The sequence below is a fragment of the Otolemur garnettii genome, unplaced genomic scaffold (assembly GCF_000181295.1).
Source record: "Otolemur garnettii isolate 467f Iridium unplaced genomic scaffold, OtoGar3 scaffold00245, whole genome shotgun sequence".
Classification (NCBI taxonomy): Eukaryota; Metazoa; Chordata; class Mammalia; order Primates; family Galagidae; genus Otolemur; species Otolemur garnettii.
The window spans coordinates 926,427-947,470 of record NW_003852640.1 but is presented as its reverse complement, the minus strand read 5'-3'; the positions used below and the strand labels follow the sequence as shown (position 1 = coordinate 947,470).

General features: G+C 55.2%; 1 protein-coding gene across 6 annotated transcripts in view; it reads right to left on the bottom strand.

Moving 5' to 3' along the window:
- Positions 1 to 21,044, bottom strand: part of PLEC (plectin) — a 56,994-nt gene that overhangs the window by 26,459 nt on the left and 9,491 nt on the right. The window contains exon 1 of one of the 6 annotated variants that reach the window (XM_012813073.2): positions 10,345 to 10,449. The exons of 2 other annotated variants lie outside the window; for them this stretch is intronic. In XM_012813073.2, the coding sequence (XP_012668527.1) occupies positions 10,345 to 10,390 (46 nt within the window). In that variant the 5' untranslated portion in view covers positions 10,391 to 10,449. Of the gene's footprint in view, positions 1 to 17; positions 166 to 1,497; positions 1,656 to 7,102; positions 7,638 to 10,344; positions 10,450 to 21,044 lie in introns of those variants that run through there. 3 more of the 6 variants (XM_003802297.3, XM_023508340.1, XM_023508339.1) reach the window with 3 other exon arrangements.

Below are 21,044 nucleotides of genomic sequence, written 5' to 3'. Positions count from 1 at the left end.
CCATGGGCTGCACCCACCTACGCAGCACAGCTGCCGGTAGAGGTAGCCCCTGCGGGCCCGCTCGCAGCCCCCATCCAGCCAGCACGGCCGCTCCAACAGGACCTCTCTGTGCAAGGTGAAGGCGCTGCCCACCCCCCACATCCCTGCCACAGACACTGGCAGGGTGGCCCAGGGTCACTTAGGAAGCAAAGTGGCTCTGCTTCCAGCCTGAGCAGCTAGGCTGAGGCCGCAAAGCTGCCAGTCAGCTCTCCACATCCCCCGCCCACCATGGAGGGAGGGAGGCCCAGGCCTGGAGAACCTGCCCCAGACACAGGCAGCCCCGCCCAACACAGACCAGGAAGCCGCTCAGCCTTGGAGAGGCGCAGGAGGCTGCCCCGGGACAAAGCAGCCTGGGGGTTGCCTAGGGTCCAGGCTCCCTGGGAGGGGAGCTCCCCAGGACTGACGTCTAAGGATGTGGGAGGAGGAAGGTGGGGGATGGTGCAGTGAGCAGAAAACAGCCAAGAACAGAGCCTGGGCCTCAAAGCCTGGGGCCACCAGGTGGGGGCAGTGAGTATGGCTGTAGGGGACCCATTTCTCCACATGGAGCAGAGACAGAGGTGGGCTGATAAAGAGAAGGGCAGTGACTGGTCCTCAAACAGATCAATCTGAGGGGGAGGAAGGCCTCAGCCCTCGGCCCATGTGTTTTAGTAACTTCCCATCCCTGCCACTGAGTCACCAGCTGCTCCCAAGAGCCCCCAGGCCACGCCTCGCAGCCCAGAGCCCAGGGGATCCAGCACAGGTGGTGGTGACTGGGCAGGCCCACTAGGGGGCAGCGCTGGCTAGTGTCCCCCCTGCCCCTTCCCCTGCAGGCAAGTCCCTGTCCTAGGTGCAGCCCGTGTCCGCACTAGGGCAGTCCCTCTGGCCAGAAGCCCAGCTGTAGAACTGCCCGATCTCCGGAGCTCCACCCTGTCCTCTGCAGGGCAATGACCTAGGAGCTGGTGACTTTGAGCTGGGAGGGCAGAGCACAAGCCCAGCTGTCCGCCCCATGGCTGGTCCTAGCTATACTTGAGGGCACACACTCTGGCCTCCCCTCTGTGCAGCTCCACACAATACGCCCCCCCACCACCACTCAGTCCTGCCCAGGACAGTCACCTGGGCTCACCTGTCCCTGCTGCTGCAGCTGGGAGTGACCTCCCTTCAGAAGGGGAGGCTCCTGGACCACCCTAGCCTCCCCTTCCACCCACCTGCCCAGAACAGACTCCAGGCCAGGCACAGACGAAGAGCCCCGCCCTGAGAAGCAGGCAGGGTCTTCAAAAGCAGGGTGCGGGGAGGAGGCTAATCCAGCTTTCACAAACACTTGCCCCCTGGTGTTTAGCCCAGGGACAGGAAGAGGGTGGTGCAAGGAAACAGGAGGGGTGGGAGGGAGGCGGCCCATCTGCCTCTGCCCCGCCCTCAGCTCCCAGGCAGGGGCGGTGGCCAGTGACAGTGGTTGAGGTGGTAGCTGCAAGCAGTGCTTACCTTGCTTGTCCTGTGCCTGCTGACGCCCCCTGCACCAGTGCCACACGGCGGCCAGGGTGACAACATGGCCCACAACAACCAGGGAGGGAAAGAGGCTGCCAGACGGCTCCATGGCCACCACCCAGAGCTGCCAGCATTCCCCTTCATGTGCCAGGAGCCGGCTACTCTGAGGCTGAACAGCCCCTTCCCTGTGCGGAGGGCGTGGGGGGAGCCCAGGGGACCAGAGCCTGCCCTGACAGCCAGACCGCCTTCAGCTACAGCAGCTTGGGGACCAGGAAAACTGGCCGCCGCACCAACTGGGCTCTCGCCCGCCCTCCTTGCCTCCTCCCTCCCACCCTCCCAGCACCTCCCCACCCTCGTTCCCAACCGCAGCCCAGCTCAGCTGTCCCTGCGCAGAACTGCAAGCTCAAGGTTAGGTACAGCCTTAACCCCTGCCTACCTACGGCCACACCCGCCAGGAGGAGGGGCCTGCAGGACGACGGGCCAGCCGCAGCCCCCCAGCTCAGCCTGGGGGCCTCAGCACAGATCTTCCCGCCCATCCTCCCCCTAGATGACCCCACCAGAAGGAGGGCCCAAGCACCCCATTCTATCTCCAAGAGTGCCCTCTGGGGACAGCTGCCAGGCAACACCAGTGCCCTGGTACCCCCAGCCCAGGCCAGCAGCTGATCCCACCACATTCAAAGACATGCGCCTGCCTCACAGGTTCCCCCTCCATGTGGGACCTCAGACAAAGTCTGAGGGGGGCTGGGGGAGGTCCTGGGAAGCAGACAAGGTGCAAGGCGGAGGAACAAAGCCCGGGCCTCCAACCACCGGTGCCCCAGTCCTCTGTCCCCTGACCCCAGCTGGGCTCTCACAAGACTCTCAAAGGCTGCCCCACCTACCAGGCACGATCTTCATTGGGGACAGCAACAGGAGCCACAGGGCCAACAGGGAGTGGGCGAGGGGTGTGGGGGTCACAGCCCTGCGGAGGCAGCGAACCGGCAGCGGCGGTGGCGGGTGGGAGGAGGGTGCAGCAGAGCAGCTGTCAGCAGCAGCAGGTGGGGGAGGGGAGCCATGGGCAGGGGCCCAGGGGGGATATAAATATCCGAAGAGGGTGAGCAGGCTCCGTCACTGGCCCAGACTTAGAACATGACGTGCAGAGTGAGGGCACCCAGGTTCCACGGTCTCCTGGAGTTGGATCAGGCTGGGTGGCACCACCCCACACCCCCAGGCACCCACTGGTGATTCCAACCACAGGGAGAAAAGTGTGAGGGTCTCGGGCTCCTGTCCCTTGAAGGAGAGTGGCACTTGGCCTGTCCCCTGGCCATGGTGGGAGTGCTCTCAGAAACAGCACTTGGGACAAGGGGTACCACCACCCTCTCTCCCAGAGGTCTCAGCGCAGGTCACTCAACATGACACCTGGCCCCAGGGTGGACAGGATGGCATCTCCAAGGTCACGCTGCTGGCCAGAGACCCAGGGAGCGCAGAATCAGGGCCCCAGCCACCACAACAAGAGCCTGCCCCACAGCACAGGGCTGCACCTCCCACCCCAAACCCCTCCTGGTGTCGTGGGTGGGCTGGGCCAGAGAAGGAGATTGTCCTGGCTCCACCCAGAAGCCCAGCAGCCCAGCCAGCACATCCTGTGTTGAGCTGGGTCCCCATGCACCTGGGGAAACAGGATGTGGGGGCACATCCTGCCCTCTACTCCCAGAAGCTGGGACTGCTAGGCTGGACCCCTTTGGGGCCAGCAGACAGACATGGGACATGCCACTTTGGGGCACTTCGGTGGACAGTGGAACCCTGAGTGAACCCTGTGGAGCCTCACACAGGTGAAGACCTCAGGCCCAGTAAAAGGAGGAGCAGGCAGGACCCCCATGAGGTCCAAGGGCTGCCCGGCCTCTTTGGGCAGCAAGCCACAAATGGGGTGGGGTCACAAGGGCCAGGCCCACCCAAGCCACCTGCCCTGTAGCCCCATGCTTTAGATCAGACATCCTCAAACTACAGCCCGCGGGCCACATGCGGCTGCCTAAGACATTTATCTAGCCCGCCGAGTGTTTTTTTGCCACCGCTGCCTGTCCTGCTTAGCAGCAGACTCGTCTCGGGGCCCACAGTCCGGCTCTCCAACAGTCTGAGGGACAGTGAACTGACCCCCTGTTTAAAAAGTTTGAGGACCCCTGCTTTTTAGATGATCATTTCAGATCATCATTTCAGATGGTGGACAGCCAGGTGCTAGGTTGGCTCAGGCCACCACAAGGAGAGGGGGACACCCACTGTCTCAAAGGCAAGCTAGCAGGGGCTGACTGAGCCAGGGTAGCAGCTGGCCAGCAGTAGGCAGGGTCTTTGGCCCTTTCCTCCAACCTGGCTATAGGGGGCCTCAGAGGAGCCTGTGGGCTAACAGACCCATGAGACCTGGCTTCCAGAGGCAGGAGTAGGCAGCCTCAGAGGCCAGGGCTTTTAGGACACTCACACAACACAGCCCTGGGGCAGCTCTGAGGAGCCACGCCCATCCCTGCATCCATAGGCTCTGGTGTCTGTGGGTCCCAGGTAGAGACAGATCTGCATATAGCCATCCCACCAGGGATCCCACATGGCTACTAGGAAGGGCCAGCCCCATGGAGGCCTCCATCCCTTCCTCTCTCCTCCCGCAGCCCCTGGCCCTATAACCCCTGCCCTGCCTAGCCCTACCTTGGCCCAGCTGAATCAGCTCTTCCATGCTGTACCTGTCCATGGTTGCCCAGCACAGGCCGGGCCAGGCCAGGCTGTTCAGGCAGCAGAGAGGAAGGCAAGGCAGGAAGGAGGGAAAGGGTGGGAGGCAAAGGGAGGGCTCACTCATACCCTGGCCTCCCCGCCCAGCCACTGGCGGCTCCTCCTCATGGCCACCCCTCAGTGAGGGAGCCAGAGCTCAGTGTAGACAGACGGGTCTGACCAGCCCAGGCAGACTAGCCTGGGGGTGCAAGGGACCTGCTTGCCTGCAATCCCTGAGACCTCAGCACCTGCCCCCAAAACTGGTCTTCTCTACTGCACAGGCCCCACCCAGCACCCCCTAGCCTCCCCTTCCCTCTGCAGGCCCCACCAGCCCAGCCCTGCCATCCAACCCACCCACATTCCATGCACCCACATGCCCAGTGGCATTCCACAAGCCACATGGAAGCACAGCCTCGACAAACCCCCAGCCCCACTCTGAAGCACCCATGTCCCACCAGCTCCCAAAGCTGGCCCCTTCCTCTGTGAGACACCACAACCAACTCAGTCCCAGGCACTGTGGTCCTGGCCTGGGCCAGGATGACACCTCCTGTCTCTGCTCAGCTTCCCCTCTACACCCCTTTACACCTAGCTGCTACAGAACAGGACAAAATGTAAATGTAATCCCACCCTAACTACATTAAAACCTGCCAGAGGTCTATAGCCACCCACTTGCAAAGCTGGTGATCACCATAAAAAGCTAGCTGGACCCACAGGTCCCACCTCCAAACAGTGTGCTATGCAGCTGTGAAGAGCTGGGCAGCTCTGTGCCCATCTGTGCCTACCTCCCTGTCTCCTTCACAATGGGGGGAGGGAGGGTCACACAGGGAAGTCAGAGCCCAAGTATGTCCTCTGCAGTCCACAAAAGGTCCCTTGCTAAGTGGAAAACGTCTCTGGCAAAGTTCAGTGGGCATCTTTTCTCTACACAATTCTGTCCATTCTGAACTTTGAACCAGGAAAAGCATTACTATTTGAAATATAAATAGAATGCACATACAAAACCCATCCCTGATGGACACAGGCAACCTACCTAACTGGGCTATTTTGGTGACCAGTGCAGTTCTCCCACAAGCTTTTGACCTTGACCCCTGCCAGTCCTTCTGCCTTGGAGGGGCCCTCAGGGGTGAGCACAGAGTCTGTGTAGCTCATTACTTGGTCACTTTTAAAACCCTTAGAAGTCAATGTTTTGGTGTCTTCAGAACTTTTCCAGCCTGTGTGTTGAGCCATAATGAACCCTGCCAATGACGTGGCCTGGGGCCCAGGCCTGGCCCTAAGCCACACCCAGAACCCACCCTACAAGGATGAGGGGACAGAGGGGTCCCGCTTGCCCGCCCTGACTCAGCCTGGGACTGGAGCTCATTTCCTGTTGGAAACTCTGAGCTGCCACTGGTGGCTGTGGCTGGGAAGACTGAGTCACCTCCCAGGGATGGGGGTGCCCTCTGTTCTGCCTGCTGTGGCCACACCCAGACCCCCCTTCCTGGCCTTGCTACCAACTGCTGCCCAGCTGGCCTTGCCTGGCCACAGACAAGGAAGGACAGACAAGGAGAGGGGCTCTCTCCATACCGCGTGGGGAGAGGGTTTGTCTGCCAAGAATCTGAGGGTGGGCAGGGGCAACCAGTGGGGATCAGGGCCTTGACCAAGTAACCAGCTAAGTGATCTTTGTCTCATGCTTCCTTCTGGGAGACACTTCGCTTACAGAGGAGCTAGAGAGGCTACATCACTTGCCCAAGGCTATAAGGAGAGCCAGAAGCTGCCCTCCACCCCTGACCTCACTGACCCTCCCAGATGGGCTCCCACAGCAAAGCCCTAATGGGTCTAACCCTGACCAGGCTGGCCAGAACTGGAGAACCCACTCGGCACCCTATACGAGCAGCTGTGCCCCACCCAGCTTGGACCTGGACCTGAGTCCCCTCCCCCTACTCCCCTGGCAGACCCCTACCCGCACTGCTAGCCTTAGCACAGGCCTCTCTCCACCCCTAAGAGAACAGTTCCTTTCCCAATGGGAAGCCACAGAAGGGGATTAGGAACCAAGCCTGCCTTATGCTGGGGAACCTGGGCTGCCCTGAGGGCACGGTGCTCCCAGAGTACCTGAGAGAGCTTCAGGCTGCATGGTAACACACCTGCCCAGCTGGGTCCTGCTGGTACAGGGATGAGGTAGGGCAGAGTGGGTTGCTGTGGCCCTGGGATTCCGGACTTGGTTATACCTGGAAGAGGCCTACTAGAGTGGCCCAGCACCCACCAAGGTCTGTTCTCCTCTTCATCCCACCCAAAGCAGCCCCACTGGCTGGTCAAGCACCCAGTTGCTGGTGATGCCCAACGCTCCATGTGGCCTGAGCCACACCAACACCTGGGGCAGGCATCATCCCACTACAGGCTCAGAGAGATGGAGCGGTTTGCCTGGGCCACACTGTCTTGTGCCAGCACCTCATCTGCATGCCCCTACCTCTGTGCAAAGGGGCCTCCACGCAGAAAGGCCACTGGACAGGGAGAGGAGTGACAGAAAGGCCACTGGACGGGGAGAGGAGTGACAGGAGGCAATGCAGAAGGCAGCGCTGGGAGAGGGGCAGGGATGAGCTAAGCAGCTGTCCCTTCCACCCCCACTCAGGCCCTTCAACCAGACCCAGGGTGCGCCTGGGGATGGGTTGGCATCAGCCCACAGGCTCCTCCACAGCTGACCCACCCAAACTCCTCAACCCAGGAGGAGGAGCCACAGGGGTCCAGGGACCGGCCCACCCCGCCCTCAGGCAGATAGAGCGCCACCTGCTGGATGAGCAAAGTGCCTGTGCACGTGCTGCCTGCCCCTGGCCACCAGGCAACTGGGGTGTCCCAACAGCCAGAACCCCCCTTTCTGCCTCTCATGAGCTGGGGCCGGGATGCAGCTGACCTGTGGCTGGGGCAGGCTCCGGGCCTGGCCTGGCCTGGGTCCCCAGGGTGGTAGCTGGCACCACAGGGGTCTCGGGTGCCCCCTCCTCAGGCTCCTTTCGGCGGTACACCCGCTGCTGCTCTCGGGCAGGGTCGTCAGCCGGCAGTCCCCTCTTGGGTGGAGAACCCAGGGGACCCTGCACGGCTTGCACATGGGGGCTGCGGCGTGCAGGCATCACCATGGCGACAGGGCGGCGCACACGCTGCAGAGAGGCAGGCACGATCTCTGGCGGCAGGTGCAGGTACTGGCGCAGGTGGGCGATGCCCTCATTGGTGAGGTACCAGTAAAAGTGACGCCAGGCAAAAGTCTCCCGTACCAGGCCCCGGGCCCGCAGGGAAGCCATGGTGCGCATGACCTGCAGGTTGGTGACACCAGGCACATGGGGGTGCAGGCTGCGAGGCCGCCGGTCCTTCTTGGCCACCATCACACCCTCTCGGAAGAGCACCTCGTAGATGGCCCGCAGCTGGTCCAGCGGCAGGAGCATGCCAGCCACCATGGCTGCCAGGAAACCGGGTGGGCCCACGGGAGAGGTAGGCAGGCAGGGGTCAGAGCAAGGAGGCCAGGGGAGGCTCCCTCGGCACTCTGTGCAGCAGGGCCGGACACAGGGTAGGCAGGCTCGGGCACTAAGCACAAGGGCGTGGGTTCTGCTGGTTCTCAGACTGTGTGGCTCACGGCGCCTGGCTCCCTGGCTCTTGCGATTCCAACCGGCACTGCTGCCTGCCCAACCGCCTATGCGAGCCTCCTGCCCGCCCGCCCTCAGGACGCTGGGCCAGCCCCCTCTGACTCAGCAGCATGAGCGGCCCCTCCCACCCATGGCCAACAGGGCCCCTCACAGAGTGCGGGATACCTCAAGGCAACCACCCTCACAGCTGCCCCTTTCCCCTCCCAGGCCCCACGACTGCAGCATCAAAAATTACATCAGTTTCCAAACACTTCCCTCAAAGTTCCTAAGACTTGGGGGGTGGGGGGATATGTGGTAGATACAGACCAACAATTTGAAGAAAAATGGGTGGCAGATAGTGGAGGTCCTCAGGCCAAGCAGCCCACCAGAGATGTGGACTCCAGGGCATCATAGCTTTACACAGAGCTGAATAGGGGGCACTCAGGCCTGAGGGAAGACATGTGAAGAAGCTAGGCCTTGAGGATGAGAAGTCCGAGGGGGCAGCAAAAGGCAGCTGTCAGAGCACATGGACAGGGAGGCTGCAGGAACCCCTGCTGCTGTCCATCAGATGGGCAAAGGGCCAGAACCCCCACTTCCAAAGGCTGGGCCTAGAGGCAGTGGCCACTGGACTGAACACTTCCCCTTCCGGGCCCAATTAGGGTAGCCCAGGGCATGTTAAGCAGGGCTTCCCACAAGGTGCGGCTCTGATGGGGCCTCCCCTCTGCAGCCCGCCAGGGAACTCCCGGCTGCTGCAGGAAATCTAAGTCACCCAGTCCAGCCACCCACAGACTTCCACCCTGGGTAACCCAAGTGCCCAGTACCAGGCGGGGGGCTAGCTGCAGAGACGAGGGAGAACACCACTGCGGGGGGAGAGCCAGGGGCCCGAAGGAGAGGAAGAGGAAAAGATCCAGCCACACCCATCACCACTCCCGTCCCCCACTGAGGGTCCCACCTGAGATCCCTGGGCCCCACCCCACCTAATACCCACTGACCACCCACCCAAACGTGCTTCCTACAAGCTGACACACCCATTCCCTCCAGGCACTGCAGCCCAGGAACTGATTATAAATAGGGCGGAGGTGGGGGATCTTGAGGTGGGAGGCGCTGGCCAGCAGGCAGGCAGGCAGCCAAGGAGCAGCAAATGGGGGCGGGTTTATGGGGCCGTCGCCATGGCACTACGGTGCAGCCTCCAAACACACACACACACACACACACACAGCCCTGAGGGCACAGCCAACTGCTCCCAAAGCCTGCTGGTCAGCCAGCTCACTGCACCACTCTCCCCCACCCCCAGCTAGACCCAGGCAGGAAGGGGGCCAGCCCCACCAGTATTGCTCTAGGAGGGCACGGTGCCACCTCAAGGGACAGTGGGAGACTGATGGAGAAGACAGGCCAGGTAGCAGCCACACTCCCTCTACCCTGCAGCACCTGCAGACGCTCTACACTACCAGGGCTGTGGCTTGGGAACCTATACTAGCTAGGGTCCAAGCCTGCTCCCAGGCCAGCAGCCCAGCCTAGCCCTGTACTCACAGAAGTTCACTTTTTCTTGACCTATCCCTCAACCCACACACACTGACCTCCCGCGTTCCCCCATGCTCCCTCCACGTTCAGGCCATCTTCACAACAAGATTCCTTAACCTAACACCCAAGTCTCCATACCCATGATGAAACCAACCCATGGCCTTGACACTGTCCCATAATGGTCCCAAGCTACAACGGAGGCACCTACGAACTGGACCTAAGTCCTCCTCCTAAGAAGGCCTGCATGGGGCTCTAGCCCGCAAGCTTGTCTCTCCCCTGCCCATCCAAAAGAGCTACCGGCTCCAAAAGGGGTGGGGCTTGGAGGGACCCCGCCCACAGCAAGCACCAAGGCACCTGCAGGCAAGGGGGGGCAGGGAGGAGTGGAGCAGAAAGTTCCTAGCTTAGCCCGCTAGCTCTTGACACACACCCCCTGCGGCACACGCCCCCTGTGGGTGTCCCCACCACCACCCCGTGCCAGGTCCAAACATCCCCCAACTCCACAGGCTGGGAGGATGCCCCTTCCCTCCCCAACCCCTACCCCCATCCTGCAGTAGCTGATTCAGCACTGAGAGGGCCAGGGCGCGGGCTGGGCCACCTCCTCCTCCTCTCCCACCCCAGGTCCCCTTCAGGTTTCCAGGGAAACTAGTCAGTACTCTTGGGCAGCCCCCAGCTTCCCCTACCCCAGGACAAAGAACCGCAGTGTGGACTTGCTGAGTGGCCAGACCGCCGGCGCCTCCGCACAGTGACCCCCGGCCCTACCCTGGAAGTCTGGGCTCCCACCGGCCCGGCCCCGGCCCCGCGCCCGACACTCGCTGCCGAGCGGCCTGGAGCAGGCCCACAGAGAACCTGCACCAGGTGGAGCCCGGCCAGGATGAACCTGGGGTCTCCCGTGGCACCAGTTCAGCGCCCCAGAGTTGTCCCCTGGGCAGCAGACCCTGCTACCAGCCCGTGGAGTGGCCCTCAGACAGAGGTGACTATACAGTCTGCGTCTCCCCAAGTTGGGCCCAGTCCTGGACTGCACCTTTGAGGGAGCTGATCTCCTGCTGGATGGCTCGGGAGGGATCCATGTCTGCGCCGGAGGGCTGAGAGCGGCGTTGCCGCCGCCACGCGGAGTCCAGCCCCGCACTGCACTGCCCGGGCCAGCGCCGCAGCCTGGGGAGGAGCCCGGAGCTACAGGGCTGGGCTTGCCGGCAAGGGGCGGGACTTCGACTGATCAATGCAGCACAGGGCTGCTACGGGCGCATGCTCCTGGCCAGGCATTGCCCCGCCCCTTCTTCCTGGGCTGCTTTTCTGGGACACTGAGACCCCAGGTCACCAGGCCAGACACTGGAGCACAGGGACGGCCCACCTCACAGTCCCCTACCTCGGCCGCCTGGAGCTATGGTCAGAATGCCTGAGGGGGCCGCCTGGAGCTATGGTCAGAATGCCTGAGGGACGCATGTATAAGGGACTGGCCCTGGCCTTGAAAACCCCACCACCCACTCCCTGCAGGATTCAGACCTCCCTGTCACCTCCTCAGCCAGCTCCTCTCCAGGGTCACAGCTGGAAAGCTGTCTGTGGTCATGCCTCCAGAACCCAGGACAAGCCCCAGTTCACAAAAGAGCAGCAGCCACTTCCTACACCCAGGGCAGTACCCTTCCCTGGGCCCTCTCTAACCACATGCTCTCTGGGTCGCCCCACCAGGTTCTATGACTCAAGGGCTCTACAACATGCTGAATTTCACTAGTCAAAAGATGGCCAAGCGGAGTACCTCCAAGTACTCCTAGGGATATTCAGCAACGTATGTAGCACTATTTGTGAGTTGGAGAACGTAATTGTCCAACAGGAAAAACTCTTCAGCAATGCAAGACATAAAATACTCTAGAGTAAGATCAACAATGATTGGTCAGACCTGGAACATGGAAAGCCCCAGCTCCATGAGGACAAGCGAGGAGAAGCTTGTGCTGCTGGCCTTAATAACCACCTAAAGCTTCTCACACAACTGGCAGAGCTGAGTCTAACATTGGGTGCTGTGCAGCTGGGGGCATCACTGCACAGGCGCTGCCTTGGCCCTGTCTTTCAGAGAAGCAACTGCAAGACCTAGCAACCCTCTTAGAAATGTTTAAATTTTTGTTTGAGTAGAAAACATTCACATGAATCAGGTACAGAGTGAAAACTCTCCCTCCCAACCTGAACCCTCCCTTCACACACAATGTGAAACCACTATTAGTGGGTCCTGCATCTCATGTGCACCCTTTGCTCTGGCTTCTCGGTTGACCTCACAACACAAGGGTCTCTCACTCGGCACAGGGATGGCATCCATCCTGCTCCTCCAGTGTGAGGCACACAGGATGGTGTCCCTGTCTTCTGCTCATCCACATCCTGTGTTTGTACAGCTGACAGACATTGTCACTGGCCTGGTTCCCACAGCTCCATCAGCAGAACCCAGGAATCCAGATTTTGGGATTTTTGCCAATGTGATAGGAGAAAAACAGTATCTTGCTATTAATAAAGCTTAAATTGTGAAAACTATTTGACCCAGATATTCTATTTTAACAATAGTCTTAGACTATTTTATAGATCCAACTACAAAGCTGTTCACTGCAACAGTTTCTAATATAAAAAAAAATCCTAATGTTCCATGAGACGGAATTGATTTAAACACCATACGGTTACCATACAAAATAGTATTTTGTTAATCAATGTCACAGAAAGATGTCCATGATATCATTAAGTAAAAAGAAATTACATATGTCTGAAATACTTTATAACACTGAATTATGAAATTACAAATAAGCCGTATGAGAAAACAAGCACACAACAAAAATAATATATCAACCAACCGTTGCAGGGTGACTTGGAATGGGGGTTAAATGGTGACCTGCAAAACAGTATGTCCAAGTCTCTTGGACTCATAAATTCAGCCTTATTTGGAAGTAGGGTCTTTGCAGATATGATTAAGTTAAAGATCTCGAGATAAGATCACCCTGGATTATCTGGGTGGGCTCGAAGAGCAAGTGTCCCTGGAAGAGACTGATGAGGAGACACACAGAAGAGGAGAGGCAGGCATTAGAGTGATGCAGATGGGCAGTTCCAATCTTGGTGCCACGAGGTGGGATCTCACTGTGTGTCTGAGTAGCCCTTTCTCTGCTTTACTTGCCTGAGCTTCAGCTCAACTTGACATGGCTGACAGTAAGGCTGGAAGGACTCCAGAAAGGCCAAGAGAAAGGTGGTTCCCCCTCACAGAGAGCTGGCTTGAAGTTCCGGGTGGGCCCTATTCATTGACACCTGAAATCCAGGACGACCAGTCATGGATTTGTGGGTGTGAATGCAGCTGTGCACAGCACTGCCACCCTGAGCACTCCCTGCAGAGGCACCTGAACTGTCAGGAAGTGCTTCAAAAGACTTCAGGGCAAAGTGTCCTTATGCCTCCTCATTTGCAATTTGCTATTAGTGGAGATAAGGAACTGGACTGTCGCATCAAGGCTACAATTGCTAGTGGTGCTGTCATTCCACATATCCACAAATCTCTAAGGAAAGGGCAGCAGAAGACTGTCTAAAGGATGCCTGGATTCCATATAACCTCAGGACTCCAAATACTCAAACAGCTCTCAACCCTCTCACAGTGTTGGTGATTCCAGTGGACTGTATCTCTGTGAAAAGCACAATTTTGCCTTTTTTGTAATTCTCTTTGAGCTGGAGAGAGCTTAATTAGCTTTCCAATCAACCAATTTTCAGCATTCAAGTCTTAACCATATTTAAATATTACTGTGGCTTCAAAGAAGCTATTGATTCTGAAGTAGTGGGTTTTGATTAAGTTGACTTTTTAAAAAACTGCTTGTATTTTAATTGTGATGCAGAAGCTATAGTAACAAATATCTGGTCTGCACTAACATTACTTCCACCCCAATGGATAAGCTCAATAAAGGTTATATCCCCACAAAAACAAAAACAAAAATAAAAAAAAAAATAGGCTCGGCGCCTGTGGCTCAGCCGGCTAATGCGCCAGCCACGTACACCTAAGGTGGCGGGTTCGAATCCCCAGCCCGGACCTGCCAAAAACAACAATGACGGCTGCAACCAAAAAATAGCCGGGCGTTGTGGCGGGCGCCTGTGGTCCCGGCTACTTGGGAGGCTGAGGCAGGAGACTCGCTTGAGCCCAGGAGTTGGAGGTTGCTGTGAGCTGTGATGCCACGGCGCTCTACCCAGGGAGACAGCTTGAGGCTCTGTCTCAAAAAAAAAAAAAAAAAATAGTGTGATGCAGCATGGCAGAACTGGGAGAGGAAAGGCAGGCTCTTCCCAAAGGCCTTCAGAGCAAGGACAGGCCTGCTGACACCTGGGTTTGGGACTTCTGGCCTCCAGAACTGTGAGGGAATAAATTTGGGTGTTTTAGGCCTCACTGTGATAATTTTTTATAGTGACCACAGAATATTAATGCAGATGTTGTAACCAGGAGTGGGGTGCTACTGTGACAAATACTTAAAATGTGGCAGTGGCCTTCAAATTGGGTGTAGAACAGAGATGGAGAATCTTGAGGCACATGATAGAAAAGCCTAGATTGCCCGGCCATACTGTTGGTTAGTCAGACAGGCTGCTGGGAGGCCTTGGGAGGAAATGAAGAACACACACATTTCATCGGAAAGTGACTGAAGGTGAGCCTTGTCAGCGGCAACAGCCGCAAAGACTTGGCTGAACTGTGCTCTCTGTTGGTTACAAAGTAGAACTTATGAGCTATGGACTTGGATCTCCAGCTGAAGAGATTTCTAAGCGAAGTGTGGGAGGTGTGGCTCAGCTGCTTCTTGCTGCTTATGGTGAAGTGCAGGAAGAAAGAGGGAAACTGAGGAAGGGACTGTTAAGCAAAAAGCAATCAGCACGGGCGGCGCCCATAGCTCAGTGGGTAGGACACCGGCCACATACACTGAGGCTGGCGGGTTCAAACCCGGCCTGGGCCAGCTAAAACCAACAACTGCAACAACAACAAAATAGCCAGGTGTGTGGTGGGCACACATTACCCTTCCAGTAAGAAGGGAAGAGTGACTTCAGGAGCAGAGCTTAGGCCCAGTGGGAGGAGCTGTGCTGGGCACAGAGGTGAGGCCAGCAAAGTGCAGATGCAGAGAACAGGACACTGAGCCACAGAAGAGCACCCAGGCCTGGAAACCCCATGGAATATGCCCTGCTGGATTTCAAACATGCTTGGGTCTGGTGATCCCTTTATTCTTTCCCATTTTTCCCTTTTGGAATGGGAATATCTAGTCCCGGGGTCCTCAAACTTTTTAAACAGGGGGCCAGTTCACTGTCCCTCAGACTGTTGGAGGGCTGGACTGCGGGCCCCGGGATGAGTAAGCTGCTAAGCAGGACAGGCAGCGGTGGCAAAAACACCTGGCAGGCTGGATAAATGTCCTAGGTGGGTTGTAGTTTGAGGACCCTGATCTAGTTCATGCCCAACATTGTAATTTGGAAGTATATGCCATGCTTTTTAGTTTTCTAGTTACAAAGATGGAGAATTTTGCGCCAGTCTGACCCTGCCCAGAGCCTCACCATAGCTGATTTAGATGATGAGATTTGAAACTTTTGGGGTCTGGTCAGAAAGAACTCACTTCTGAGCAGCTCCCTCACTAAATTTCAGACTTAAAGTAGATGCTATAATAAGTTGAGACTCTGGGGAATATCAGGAGAGTCTGCCCTAGAGGGCATCTGAGTGAGTGTGGTCCTGCCAACACCTGGACTGTGGACATCTGGCCTCCAGAACTATGAGAGAACACACCAGTTCTGTATTCCAGGCCACACAGTTTGTGGGACTTTGTTATGGGAACTGCAGGAAGCTGAGACAGGATGTTCTTTGGGGCTATTTGTATTCTGTTAATAACTATGAGTTCTGGTGTTAATAAAACAAAGTTTGGCCAGTGCAGTGGCTCATGTCTATAATCTCAACATTTTGGGAGGCAAGGTGGGAGGATGGCTTGAGCCCACCAGAGCTCAAGACCAGCCTTGGCAACATAGCAAGATCCTGTCTCTACAAAAAAAATTCTGGCTCGGCGCCTGTGGCTCAAGCAGCTAAGGCGACAGCCACATACACCTAAGGTGGCGGGTTCGAATCCCCAGCCCCTGGGCCCGCCAAACAACAATAATGGCTGCAACCAAAAAATAGCCGGGCGTTGTGGCGGGCGCCTGTAGTCCCAGCTACTTGGGAGGCTGAGGCAGGAGACTCGCTTGAGCCCAGGTGTTGGAGGTTGCCGTGAGCAGTGAAGCCATGGCACTCTACCCAGGGGACAGCTTGAGGCTCTGTCTCCAAAAAAAAAAAAAAATTCTAAAAATTAGCCACATGGGGTTGTGTGTACCTGCAGTCCCAGTTACTCAGCAGGCTTAAGCAGGAGGATCACTAGAGACCAGAGTTTGCATTCTAGACTGAGTGACAGAGTAAGACCCTGTCTCTTAAAAAAAAGTGAACCTCAGTTGTCTCTTAAGGCTTATCCTGTGCCTGTTCTATTAGCTTCCCATGTAGTCATTCATTTAATAAGAAAAGGCAGCACTCGTAGCTCAGCGGGTAGGGCGCCCGCTACATACACTGCGGCTGGCAGGTTTGATAGAACCCGGCCCAGGCCTGCTAAAACAACAATGACAACTGCAACCAAAAAATAGCCAGGCGTTGTGGCGGGTGCCTGTAGTCCCAGCTAATTGAGGCAAGAGACTTGCTTAAGCACAAGAGGCTGAGGTTGCTGTCAGCTGTGATGGCACAGCACCCTACCAAGGGCGACAGCTTGAAACTCTACCTCAAAAAAAAAAAAAAAAGGAGGAAAAGAAAGATGCATTTTCTTTTCTTTTCTTTTCAAGAGACAGTCTCATTTTATTGCCCTTGGTAGAGTACCATGGCATCCCAGCTTACAGCAACCTCCAATTCTTGGGTTTAGGTGATTCTCTTAGCCTCAGCCTCCCAAGTAGCTGGAACTACAGGTGCCCACCACAAAGCCCAGCTATTTTCTGTTGCAGTTTGGCTGGGGCCAGGTTTGAACCGACCACCCCCAGTATGTGGGGCCCGCACCCTACTCACTGAGCCACAGGTGCTGCCCGGGCCCAAATCTTACAGGGCTCCTACAGTTTTCTGAGCGGATACCTCCCCTCTGTCATCTGAGAGGGGCTCCCAATTCCCCTTCTGCCTGGTCTGCCATTGCTCCAGGCCACCACAACTACTAACAACCTGGCCCAAGCCCCTCACTAGGCCCTGCATTTCCCTGCCCACTGTGGGTCCATGGGCATCACCCCTGGCTCCCAGCCATGGCAGATCTAGGCACATGGCCCCCACCAGTATCACCCACTCCAGCTTCCTTAAGTCACTTCTCAAGGTGCCTGGCCCTGTCTCCGCTGCTGCCAGCTCCCTTTGATGTGGGCAACAGGGCACCATTGCCCACATTATCTCATCCTGCTAGAGTCTGACAGCCCAGTGATGATTCCCAGTCTAGGAATATCACCTATCTCCTCTGAATCACTGGGCCCTCACTGGCAAGGAGCATATCACCACTGGCCCCTAACGGGTATGGCTGGGTAAATGAGAGAAATCACCACTACTCCACCGGGCCCTTGCCCCAGGAAACTTGGGCCAGTGTTCTGCCAAGGCTGTGCCCTCAGGTGGCATGGTCTTGTGTCACCACTCCATCCTGGGGAACATCCTCCCTCCCAGGGTGCTTGACCCACCACAGCCTGACACCAGCACGGCCTCCTGAGCACCTCCAATCTGACCATATCCCAAGCTGTTTCACTGAGGTCCCCAATGTGCCTTATCACCTGGTCCTGTTCAGCCTTCTCAACCCTGCTCTCAAGGTCCCATCTCAGGTGGCCCTTCCCTGCTTCATCATGACCCTGCCTTGCCTCAGCCCACTGCTCTGCCTCCTCACAGCCTCATCTCACCAGCCCCCAGACTCTGGAGGGACCCTGGCTCAGAGCTCAGGCCCAAAGTCTTCTCCCGTGGTGGTGTAAGCCCTTGTCCCAGCCTGGCCTCCCTAGAGTAGTCTGGCACATTCTGGCATCTTGGCATCTGCACGTGCACTTTTTATTTATTTATTTATTTATTTTTAGAGACACAGTCTCATTTTATCGCCCTCGGTAGAGTACTGTGGCATCACAGCTCATAGCAACCTCCAACTCCTGGGCTTAAGTGATTCTCTTGCCTTAACCTCCTGAGTAGCTGGGACTATAGGCGCCCACCACAACGCCCGGCTATTTTTTGTTGCAGTTAGGCCAGGGCCGGGTTTGAACCCACCATCCTCAGTATATGGGGCTGGCGCCCTACCCACTGAGCCACAGGTGCCACCCTACATGTGCATTCTTTTTATTTATTTAGAGACAGAGTCTCACTTTATCGCCCTTGGTAGAGTACTGTGACGTCACAGCTCACAGCAACCTCCAACTCCTGGGCTTAGGTGATTCTCTTGCCTTAGCCTCCCAAGTAGCTGGCACCTGCCACAATACTCGGCTATTTTTTTTGTTGCAGTTTGGCCAGGGTCGGGTTTGAACTCACCACCCTTGGTATATGGGGCTGGCGCCCTACTCACTGAGCCACAGGCACCGCCCTGCATGTGTATTCTTTTTATTTACTTATTTAGAGACAGAGTCTGACTTTATCACCCTTGGTAGAGTGCTGTGATGTCACAGCTCACAGCAACCTCCAACTCCTGGACTTAGGTGATTCTCTTGCCTTAGCCTCCCAAGTAGCTGGCACCTGCCACAACACTCAGCTATTTTTTTTTTGTTGCAGTTTTGCCGGGGCTGGGTTTGAACCCACCACCCTCGGTATATGGGGCTGGCGCCCTACTCACTGAGCCACAGGCACCACCCTGCATGTGCATTCTTATCTCACAGCCATCTCCAATTTGATCCAGGGAGTCCCCCAGGTTACAAATGAAATAAGTTCTGCAGGCTTGTTCTTAGGTTGAAATTGTATGTTAAGTTAGAATAGGGTACATCTACCTATTACCTATAACAGCCTCCTCCCGAGTGTAAGGACAGACGTTTGTACCTCAGGGACTGCCTATATGCCCAAAGCTAAATTCCTTGCTTCTGCCTCCCCTATTGCAAACATGTCATGCCTACACCACTGCTCTCCATCTCCACTGCCACCACCAAACTCTCTCCTCAGCAGCTCCTCTGGGAGCACTAGGCCAGGATTCCTGCAGAGATCCAGCTTGGAGTCTATCTGTCCCCACCATTCTTCCACTTGTTTTAAGCCACATCTGCCACATGACAGCACAAGATATGGCTCAGGGCCACAGAGGTGCAGCAGAACGTGGACCCTGACTTTGAAGAGGGCAGATCTTTAAAATTCTCATTGTCCACAAACTCACATCCAGACCCTGAAAGCATGATGCCCAGTCTCCTGCACACCTCAGCCCTAAACAGATTCCACATAGGTCAGGTGCGGTGGCTCACACTTGTAATTCCAGCACTCTGGGAGTCTGAGGTGCATGGATTGTTGGAGCTCAGGAGTTTGAGACCAGCCTAAGTAAGAGCAAAACACCGTCTCTACTAAAAATTGAAAAACTAGCTAGGAGTTATGACGCCTGTAGTCCCAGCTACTTGGAAGGCTGAGGGAAAAAGAGTGTTGTTCAAGCTCAAGAGTTTGAGGTTGCTGTGAGCTATGATACCAGGGCATTCTATCTAGGGTGACAGAGGAAGACTCTGTCTCAAAAAAAAAAAAAAATTCCACATAGATTAAAGTTTTTATTTATATTTATTTATTTTTTTTTTGGTAGAGACAGAGTCTCAACTCTATCGCCCTCAGTAGTGGCACCATAACTCACAGCAACCTCCAGCTCTTGGGCTTAGACAATTCTCTTGCCTCAGCTTCCCAAGTAGCTGGGACTACAGGCGCTTGATACAACGCCCAGCTATTTTTTTGTTGCAATTTGGCCGGGGTGGGTTTGAACCCACCACCCTCGGGGCCGGCAGCCTACCCACTGAGCCACAGGTGCCACCCTGAAAAAGATACTTTTAAAAATGTACCAATACTGGAAGAAACTCCCAGCAGACGTTTTTATTGAAAAAGGCCATCTTGGCTCGGCACCTTAGCTCAAGTGGCTAAGGTGTCAGCCACATACACCAGAGGCTGCTGGGTTTGAATCCAGCCTGGGCCTGCCAAACAACAATGACAACGACAACCAAAAAATAAACAGGTGTTGTGGCGGATGCCTGTAGTCCCAGCTACTTGGGAGGCTGAGGCAAGAGAATCGCTTAAGCCCAGGAGTTTGAGGCTGCTGTGAGCTGTGATGCCACGGTACTCTCAACAGCTTGAGGCTCTGTCTCAAAAAAGAAAAAAAAAGGCCATTTTAAGCACAGCATAAAATAAAAGACTGGTGAATTTCAGAAGTTGATTTGGCTAAAGAGAATACAGACAGAATTAAACCAAAACTAATCCATGGTGTGAAATGTCAGGACAGGGGCAACTAAGAACACAGGGAGCTTTTAAAGAGTTAGAAAGCTCTGTCCCATGACCTGGGTGCCGACCACAAAGCAACTTTGAAACTTAAGCAATATACAGTTGTTTTTCAGTATCAGCTGGGGGTGAGTTCCAGGATCTCTAAGGATACCCAAAATCTAAGGACGGTGGAGTCCCTGATATAAAATGGCTTAGTATATGCATATAACCCACACATACTTTCCCATATACTTCAAATCATCTCTAGATTGCTATAATACCGAATACAATATAAACAGTTGTTATACTATATTGGTTTTGTATTATTTCTTTCTTTCTTTTTTTTAAGAGATAGAGTCTTACTTTGTCGCCATTGGAAGAGTGCCATGGCATCACAGCTCACAGCAACCTTCAGCTCTTGGGCTTAGGTGCTTCTCTTGCCTCAGCCTCCCAAGTAGCTAGGACTATAGGCACCCACCATAACACCTGGCTATTTTTTGTTGCAGTTTGGCTGAGTCCGAGTTCGAACCCGCCACCCTCAGTATATGGGGCCGGCGCCGTACTCACTGAGCCACAGGCACTGCCCTTCTGTAGAAATGTTATACTTCAATAAGAAGATTACAGGTGTAGTGGCACATGCCTGTAGTCCCAGCTATTCAGGAGGCTGAGGTTAGAAGATCACATATGTGTATGTATATAAGAGAAAAAGAGAGAGAGAAAGTTTTAAGTTTATTTAAAAAGTTACAAACTGAGAGAAACATTTAAAAAAAAAAACATAAGAAAGTCAATATTCATAATACACAAAGAACTCTTGTACATCAAAAAGAAATAAAACAGACAAATGAGCAATGCTTTTTTTTTTTGAAACAGTCTTACTCTGTCACCTGGGTAGAACGCTGTGGTGTCATAGCTCACAACCACATCAAACTCTTTGGCTCAAGTGATCCTTTTGCCTCTGCCCCCAAGTCACTGGGACTATAGGCATCCACCGCAACTCCAGGCTATTTTTAGAGACAAGGTCTAACTCTTGCTCAGGTTGGTCTCCTGGGCTTATGATCCAGCCGCCATGGCCTCCCAGAGTGCCAGGATTATAGGCATAAGCTACCACTCCCCACCTATGAGCAATGCTTTTGAATAAGCAACTCAAAAAATACAAATGGGTCAATAACTATGAAATGATGTTCACCTTTATAATCAAAGAATGTAGATTAAAACAAATTAGAATTTTTTTCATCAATCAGATGGGCAAGCAACAGGAGAATGTCTGTCTTATATCTGCTGGGCTCCTCTGCACTGCAGAACAATTAAGAAACACAATCTTTTCTTTTTTTTTTTTT